This window comes from Triticum urartu, unplaced genomic scaffold (assembly GCF_003073215.2).
Source record: "Triticum urartu cultivar G1812 unplaced genomic scaffold, Tu2.1 TuUngrouped_contig_5645, whole genome shotgun sequence".
Lineage (NCBI taxonomy): Eukaryota > Viridiplantae > Streptophyta > Magnoliopsida > Poales > Poaceae > Triticum > Triticum urartu.
This window is the reverse complement of record NW_024116336.1, coordinates 1-9,363: the sequence shown is the minus strand read 5'-3', so window position 1 is coordinate 9,363 and position 9,363 is coordinate 1. Positions and strand designations below refer to the sequence as shown.

Genomic DNA, 9,363 nt, shown 5'->3' with positions numbered 1-9,363 from the left:
TCGGGGCCCGTGCGAGCGCCTGCTGCCCCCGCCCCCCTCGCGTGCTTTCCGGCCCGCGAGCCATTTCACCACACCACCTGTGATCCTTTGTCAACCCAACTCGCGCAACCCGCAGCCTCCAACCTAGACGCTTGGCGAGTTTCTGATGGCAGCCACCCGCAACCTCTGCGCAACCCTCCCAAACCACGTCAAGCGAGTGCGCCGCCCTGGCATCAACTTCTTGTACCACCATGTCCGTTCAGCGAGAACCAAGGCCACCAACGCCTCGGCACCCCCCCCCCCACTGATGAGCTACGCGCCCAGGTGCAAATCCTGCGCACGCTGGGCATCGTCGGGCTTGTTCAGACAATCACTACAGCGGAGATGCGCGCCTACGATGGACTACTCGCCGCGCCCCTTTCCCGCGACATGCTGGCAACCACCGAGAACTGTCGGATGATCCTACCCCGCCTCCATGCATGCCGGCGCCGGCCATGGGCCTCACGGCGTCCTAGGTCTTGCGGCGCCGCCTCTCCCGTCGCCCCCCTGACCAATGTATCACACCAAAATTGTGATTTGGAATGTGCGAGGCCTGAATGCTTGCGCAAGGCGCTAGGCGATCCGCTCGTTGATCCTCTTAGTGGACACATAATCAACCATCACCTCCATGAACCCCGCGCCGGCCTCAGTGAGCACGATCGTGTGGTTGCCGCTGGCAACGTCCACGGCGATTCGACTGGCACCCTCGTCAGCACTGCCTCGACGATGGCGTTGGGCGGCGCCAGCCGGCAGAACACATAGATCCTAGAAACATAGTTGGCATTATGGAGCACGGTGAGTGGGATGACGTCGGCCCTGCTGGCCGGAGGTACACAACAGGTATCAAAGTCAGGTTTGATCGCCTTGGACATGCACGATGATCTTCATGACGAGAATTGCATGGTTACAAAGAAAATAAAGACGCCATATCAGTACCACCATGCAGTGCGTTCTTGCCTTACTGCATGTGTCCTTAGACCTCAATCCCTCGTCGTCTGCAACCCATATCCATGCACAAGCTAGCTAGCGGCACAACTTGTTGCCTGTCAATCGCTGGAAGATTCCAAACCCAACACACAAAACAAAATTGGGTGTGCTCGGCTCATTTTCACTGGCAGCACTGGATTTGTCATCTTTGTTTCCCATGCTACATTGAGTTTGGGTTTTTTTATACACTTACAGATAGGTCAACCGAGGTGAGGTGCACATGCACTAGATATTCATGTACTTGGTCACTTACTAGCCTGTCATTTCCATCTTAGAATAGTATTTGGTAAAGCGGTGTCCATATTCTCTCAATATATATTCAGCAACAAATGATAGATGAAGATTATCCATGGTCTCTCTAGAACACATCAAAGATTACTATGTCCTTTGCACCAACCGTGGTTTTAGCCCACATGCTATCATTTAATAAGCAAATAAATTGTTCTGGTTAAATGAGTGCATCAATTGAAAATATATATAGTGAAGTACCTGGTTGGTACAAGCAACAAAATTGCTGGTAAGGTTCCAGCTAGTGATTTGCAACTCCCTCTCAATATGTGCTGCAGCAGCGAGCTCAATTGCTTCATCGGGAAGCTGATTCATTGCAGAAGCAAGTCCCACAGGTTGAGTAAGCTTCTCGATTCCTAAACGATTGAGACGATGCAGACCAGCTTGCATACTCTCATGACAGCAGACCTGGAGAATTGGAAGTTTCAGACTTTCAGTTACCATAAACTCAATAGCAAGACAAGACCCCCTTTCAAAGCGAAAATTAAACTACAAAAGAACAAGGGTGGTTAGTGGTTACACTACCACAAACAAATCATGGCCAGTTTCGTGAGGATCTTTATTAACTTGAGATGTGCGAAAAATTGATTATCAACCTAGCCGCTAATCTTGAGCAAGTCATGGCCATCCATTCCTTCTTAAGCACTCCCTAGAACTACCAGTCTCTCTACGAAACCTATAATACAGCTTACTAGTTACTTCGAAAAATGCAATTTACTACACACCACTTATTGATATTACTCTGAAATTAGTAAGAGTGCTGAAACTGACAGTCATCTCTTATACTAGAATTAAAAATATAAGGCCTGCTTTTCAGTTGGTCTTGTTTCGAAACCAAGAGTTGTGCTTTTCCACTCCAACCACTTGTATTGATGTCAAGAGGGAGTGATTTAAGTAATTGATTATTCCAATAAACAGAAAAAATCGGTACAAATTTTCTACTATTTGTCCTTGATTTTATACTTTAATTCACGCATGAGAGTTTGGGGCTTTGGAACGGAGGAACTGAGTGACCGATCAACCTGGTTATTCTCATATATCATGTGTGTTATGACTGACCAGCATACACATTTCTTTACGAGAGGAGTCTTTGAAAATTTTCATCAACAAGTAGTTGCTTATCACAAGTGACAAAGGTATTTTTTAGAAACTCACACTTTCTGGTGACACCAATCTTCTAAGCTCCTCCTCTGACGGAATCCGGAAGTCAGGTCTCTGTGTCCAGAAATAATGTCCGTTGGGTCCTTTCTGTTTAAATGAATGCATGCGAGCGTTAATTATGGTAAAACAGAAGTCCATGGCTGGAAAATCAAATGAGATTACAGTACAACTATAGAAGTAATAATAACATGGGTGATATATCTACCTTCAGGTCTGCACAATGCTTCAATCGTTTTCTCACAATAGCTTCTGTCAGAGGATGCTGAATAGGTACTTCATCAGCTCGAATCTGAGAAAGAACACCAGGCCTCTCCCTAAGACGGAATTCACGATATACGTATACGAGCATTCGATTCAAAAGATGATTCTGCAGATTTTTCGTTCCTGGTGAAAATACTTCCATGTGTGGTTCCTGCCAGGAGAGCACAAATCTATCATTTATTGATGAATACCACAGCATGTATTTTTGATGCAGTATAAAATATAACAATGCTTAGTTGAAGATTTTCCAGCATTACACACTTGCAGAACAACAAATAAATAAATAACCCCAGCAAACTAATCCGAAACTAGTTCCCTTCCAAGTGAAAATTCCAAAAATTAAAAGAAAAGGAGTGACAATATTATGAACATCCTGCAGATATAGAATAGAGTATTTCAGTACAAGAGCTTACTTGTTGGCCAACAGCATATAGCTTGTCAATGCGGCGTACAGAAAGCATCCCTTTCGGCGAACGAACTAAAAGATAATCAGTCGATGCCAATTTATGAGGAAATGCAGGTGCTCTGTACATGTTTGTCTCAAGACATGATTGCTGGGACCCAGAACGTACATCTCCCAGGAAAGGAGATTTATCAGCAGGCTCAATAGCAAGCACTGTACCCAGTCCGTCATTGTTGCTTCGCAGGGATATAGCTGTCTGATCAGTGGGTGAAGTTTTCTGGTAGTAAGTACAGAGTCGAGCACCCATTCCTGCATTTGCAAGCAGTAAAGGTCTTTCCTCACAATATCTGCATCGAAAGCAATAAAAACATGGCAGCACATTAACTAATGAACAAAAACATACATGATCAAAACAACAAGCACAGCATATGGCCATTTAGATGATCAATAGCAATTTTTGCTCATAGTATCATCATATTCACCACTTGACCAAAGTATAGCAGTAAAAGTTTCAATATGACTTTCACATACAAGAATTTGCATATGTGAAAATTACAACACGTGTGGTATGAAGAGAAATATTATGATTGGACTTACTCCATCAAAAATACATGTCCATCCTTAACAGACAAGTCAGCTTTTTTCCTGAATGCCCCAGGAGGACGTAGAGCCTTGTCCTCTCCAGGTAACTTCTGTGCTTTTGGCCATAGATGTACTTCAGTGCGAACAACATGCAAAATAGAGTTTGGTCGCACGTTTTGCATGGCCAAGGAGATGTCATCCTGGAGTTCTTTTCCATAACCAAACAATTTGATCTTTTCAGATGGTCTAAATTCTGCATGGAGTAAAGTTAAGGCATCATAAAATAACTATTGATGGCTTTCTAAACTAAGAAAAATAACAGAATAGAGCAGGATAATGATTGAGGACTAGCCTAATTTCTTGGAAGCTTTTGATTTTACTGATAGTGGAGTTTCCTCTGCATTGACGAGAAGTTTCACTCCTTTTCCTGCTAACGTCATTACTATAACAGTCATTGACCCATGACTGCAAGCAGCTCCTTGCAACTCAGCAGCAAGTTTATTTTCATGGGGGTACCACTTAGCTTTTGGTCTATGGAAATTTGCAATTTCGTTACTGCATTGAAAGTTGATAAAACTTATTAGAGATGAAATCAGCAAAGAGCAGGCAAGAATAGAGTTCAGTAGATGAGCTACACATGATAAGTTGACAACTAAAGCCCCAGAAGTACACTTGCTAAATATAGCTAAGAACAAGAGTGTAAACATGTGAATCATAAGGAGCCAAGCCTCACAAATAGAATCCATTGTTACAGAAATATTTACCCAAAACTGGTAAGATATATATGCTATACAAATACAGACAAGAATAGAGTTCGGTAGAATAAGCCCAGTTACGGAAACCAGAAGTCCAATGAAACAGTGGTAAACTATATAATTATATATGCATACAGATACATATGGTGCCCAAATCCATTGTTACAGAAATATTTCCACAGGACAACAAAACTGCTGGTTGCTCACTTGACTATACATTAACGATGAAGAATTGGAGACAAATAGATGTCACACATTTCAGTTGAATTATTTGAAATGATCTGACACCCAGTTTTTTTTTTAAAACATGTCACCCCATGTACAATAATTATCATAGTAAGCATATAAAGATTGCAAGATTCATCAGATACAAGTTCATTAATCCAAAACAAGACAAGTAATCAACTAATAATAGATGTGGAATTTTATGGCAAGGGATGAGAGACTCATACGTGCTTAGCTTTGGCTTCATGGTCTGCAATTTTTGACCAGGAACAGAATGTACCACCTTTATGCCCATTGAAGAACGCTTTTTAGTATGAGATTTAGCTTGTTGCGACATCTTCCTGTTGGAATAAAATTTGTCATTGGAAATGTTGAATTGGGCATCCAATGTAATTGCTTGGTTGTTATGGCCAACATTTTCCACTGTTGCAGTCTTCATTGGCCGACTAACAATCATCGCACGAGCATGTGAGCGGAGGTGATCCCCATTCTTCTCATCTAAAATCTCGAAAAGCATCTGGTCATCTTTCAGATCCAAGATTAACTTAGGCTTAGGAGTATCCTCACTGGGATCCCAAATTACGTTGTCCAACCAAGATCCTTCCAACAGTTCCTTGTTCAGAAGAGAGAGGTTGCTTAAACACTTCATCGTATTGATTTTAACTGTTCCATTTATGTTATTTGGTTCCGCATGGTCTAAGTCATTCTTCTCTTGAGGAGTCTCCTTTATCAATGGAGGGTAACTATTCTCAGGGGAATGATAACTAGCTGAAGCAGGCATTTCTGTACAGCCAAAAGGCTCTCTTATTACTGGAGAACCATTATTTTTATCCTGTACATCACAACGCCCGGATACATAACCATAATCCTTAGCCTCATCTTCACTGTGAGCATCAGAGCTCTCTTCAGATATGACACAGCTTTTTAAACAAGACTGACTTTCACTTGCTGGTGAATTGCCCCAAATGATACCATTTTCCCAGTCTTCATGCTCAAGTGGATAAACATCAGGACAAACTAGAGTTTGTTTAGCAGTAGGGAACTCTTTGTGTACATCCTTCATTGGTTGTTCAGAAAGACACAAATCTTTAAACCCAAAAGTATCACTAGAAATTAACTCATCACTGTCACTCTCGATAAAATCTTCATTTGTCTTGATATGCTTCAAAGATGGGACATCTTGAATAGTACTCCTTAGAAATACTTCCTCGTCATCCTCAACAATGTCACTGATGTTTGTGATACGGAGCTCTGGAAGCAATTAATACCAGAGAAAGGCCTTTAAAACTAATTCCTATTAAATTGGTCATATTTTCCATGCATATGATTTGGGAGGGGGGTGGTGGTGGTGGACAGATTAAATAATCTAAGATTGGAGACCATACAAGCAGTAGTGAGCATATACCCTCCGCATGGTCTGTGCTAACTAAATTTGTTTATGTTCAGAATATAGAGCCTAAGCAGAAACAGTAAATAATTATGTGTTACCATTACTTTCAGGTTAATATGCCTCAAATCACAACCCAGCTATATATGCCACACTGTCAAGGGGTTCATAACAATCTTCTTAGATTTGTGTCTTATAGTAAGCCTGTTGAATACCTTTATTCACTGGCCGCTTATGCTGATCTGTCTTGGCCTTTCTTACAGGCTCCTGTGCACCAAAAATTTCAGAGAACTTCAAGATCACACTCCCATCCTCTATGCATAAAACAGGGAGGGTAGTCGCAGATTTAGACTCGAGTTGATCTTCCTCAGTGTCAATTTCTTCCTGACAATTGTTAGAAACAAGCAGTCCAGTGAGACAGGTACATACATCATCACAAAGGAAATGCAGATTTATGAGTAGAAATATGTTGAGGAAATTAACTACAGGGCATGAGAAAATGTATGTTTTTTTTCATGGAACTGCTGTATCACTTATTTGTGGATCCAGGTCCCACTTGACATCAAGGATCCAGTGATTTTTTGGTCTAAAAAAAAGGATCCAGTGATTTTTAACAATGAAAGGATTATATAGTGTCCCCTGGCTAATTTCCCCCAAAAATAAGCATGACCCAACCTATGAAGTAAATTTGACTCTCATCCAGATTCCTCGGTCCTAACTCAGACGTACTTAATTGAAAGTGAACCAGATTCTGAATGAACAATAAGTCAAACTAAAGGTGTCATGAGATTCAGAATTCATTTGAGTGGGTGAGCCAATATAAATAATGTGTACCTGACAAACTTCATATTCAACATCCATAGTTTCCTGAGATTGTGGCAACGGGCTAGATACCTTTCCGATGGCAGGATTATCATTAGAGGGTGATATTTCCGTCTGCTCGGCTGAAATGACATCTAAATTGATAAAAGCAAAGGAGACTTACGTCAAAAGCAAGATGATATCCATATAAATAGAATTAAATACAAACTATATAAAGCTGAAATGCATAGACATAAATATTCAAACATAAATTACAAGGGGTGTTGACTTCAACAGATGAAATTGGCTTGTTTTGCTTCCAAACTATTCTCCATAAACTAATCACGGAGTAATAAGAAATGCATAAAAACAAGTTGTATGGTGTTTTCAGAAGTTCAAAATGAACACCATTCATGAAAACAATAACGTTGGTGCCTTGCGTAAATAAAAATACTGCTGATTTTCTCAGATAATCAGATGAACCACTATGAGCAACACTCGCCAGACCAAACAAAAAAACTTAACAATAAACACAAGCACATTATGCGTACAGATATGCCAAACCTTGTATAACATTATCACCAGGTAACTCGATATCATTGGGTGGTTCTTCATCCTCATCATAGTTCTCCTCATCAAACACTGAAACTTTACTACTGACTGAAGCAAACATTGTGTTTGAGGAGAAGTAATCTTTCTTGGATAGCAAATGGTCTTCCTCTGTAGCTGCTTCAACTTCAGGTCCATCATATTGTTCATCAATATCTTCATAGTCAACAGCATCCTCTGCTTTCTCATCATAATCTACAGAACAGAACAAATATCATACATCAACTATTCCATACAAATATATGATTAGATGGAAAACAGGATACCAAAGCTGTCAGAAAAGGGCAGAATAATGAATAGTTCACAAATTGGACTTGATGAAGAACCCATTAAAATTGGTTCATTCTTATACGGAATTACAGAGATGCCACTTACCTTGCTCAGAAGGATCGGCTGTTGCTGGAGAAGACTTAGTCAGCTATAAGCAAACAGCACAGCATTAATGTGTAGAAAACAAGAAAAGCTTTCATCAAATTAATATTGTAATTATCATTGGATACCATACATCAATGTCTTTCAGGGATGCACCAAGCTTGTCTGCTAGCGCAAAAAGATGTTCCTTCGCATCCTGATAACTCAAAAAAAAAAAAACAGATGTAGTAAGAAATGAAGCACAAGCAGTGTGGCGCCAGACCCCAGGCAGACCGGGCCACTGATTGGGGCGTGCGGCCATTTCCTTTGTAGATTTTAGCAAAGTACTTAAGCTACATCTACAGTGCCTATAGGCTGCCTGGGTCATGGCTGAGTCCTGCCGTTGCTACTGAGCACAAGCATCATTACAATACAAAGAAACTAAATAAACTCCTGTTGTCAAAAGTTCCAGCGAAAAGCAAACAACAGAGGTAAGTCCATGTTACAGAATTGACTTCTTCTGGTCAAATCGTGAAGACCTACTAGGGAAAAGCCGAAGATGGAGATGGAGAGAGGAACCATCAGTGGATTCGTCGGGTTTTAACCGCCATTTTGATGGCAATCCTCCTATCCACATCCAAACCAACTTGTGCTGTTTTTTAAATTTCTGAACTTGATTCAATTCAAAACTCTACACAGTTGTCTAGTGGCTATCTGCAGAAAGATGGAACTACTATTCCTGCTCATATTTGACATCATCAATAAAAGATACTCCCTCCGTCCCATATTATAAGAGCGTTTTTGACACTAGTCTAGTGTCCAAAACGCTCTTATATTATGGGACGGAGAGAGTACAGTATTTCCATTCACCCAATAGAACAAGGAAAAACAAGAGTCTTTGACCTTGTAAAGTCTATCCACTCCTTCAGTGATAATACTAAAGCATTTCTATCCAACATAAATTTAAGGCGTATCGAATTATCAGGAATGGATCAGCACCATTGGGGAGAGATATAAAAGATAGAACTTGTGCATTCGCGTCACGACAACCATATCACACACTGGGTAAAAAAAGCATCGATCTTTTTGCATCATTCAGGAGACATATGACGCTACTGCTTGCACAACTAAAACCTGCATAGGTGTGTATCGTCTGCTAGATGCAGACAGATGGAAAAAGAAAAGCACAAAGAACAGAAACAGGAGTTTCTGCAGGCTAGCATAGACAGCGAGCACGGTATTCACCTCGTCGAGATAGTCGGCGTCCAGGTCGCCGGCATCGTCGACGTTGCCAAACATGAACCCCAGGAAATGGTTCTCTCCGCCAGGCTCCTCGTAGTCCTCATCGTCGTCGTCATCTGGAAAGATGGCAGATGAGCGAGAGATAATAAGGCGAATAAAACCAGCTCGATACCTACCACCCGGTCAATCACCGATCGATCAGCCCCGGAATGGGAGGGCGGCGGGCTCACCTGCGGCGCTGGTGGTCGCGACGTCCTCGTCGCGGCGCTCGCCGTCGCTCATGGCCGCCTTCG

General features: G+C 41.6%; 1 protein-coding gene across 1 annotated transcript; it reads right to left on the bottom strand.

Moving 5' to 3' along the window:
- Positions 1-1,413: 1,413 nt before the first annotated feature.
- Positions 1,414-9,357, bottom strand: LOC125529501 (transcription initiation factor TFIID subunit 1-like). The gene is made up of 14 exons (XM_048693916.1): positions 9,301-9,357; positions 9,074-9,186; positions 7,983-8,045; positions 7,853-7,895; positions 7,433-7,672; positions 6,902-7,023; positions 6,283-6,451; positions 4,908-5,931; positions 4,053-4,255; positions 3,716-3,953; positions 3,129-3,465; positions 2,660-2,866; positions 2,449-2,541; positions 1,414-1,701 (listed from the first exon to the last, which is right to left on the bottom strand). Exons 1-14 carry the CDS (start codon positions 9,350-9,352, stop codon positions 1,429-1,431), a joined length of 3,177 nt encoding a protein of 1,058 aa, XP_048549873.1. The 5' UTR covers positions 9,353-9,357; the 3' UTR covers positions 1,414-1,428.
- Positions 9,358-9,363: the final 6 nt, after the last annotated feature.

Bases quoted from the DNA above. Each gene is read 5' to 3' on its own strand.
- LOC125529501 (XM_048693916.1), bottom strand. From the start codon at position 9,352: ATGAGCGACGGCGAGCGCCGCGACGAGGACGTCGCGACCACCAGCGCC. The intron at 3,954-4,052 runs GCTAGTCCTCAA...TACTCCATGCAG, and splicing joins AAAAGCTTCCAAGAAATTAG to AATTTAGACCATCTGAAAAG. The intron at 1,702-2,448 runs GTGAGTTTCTAA...CCAATTCTCCAG, and splicing joins GATTGGTGTCACCAGAAAGT to GTCTGCTGTCATGAGAGTAT.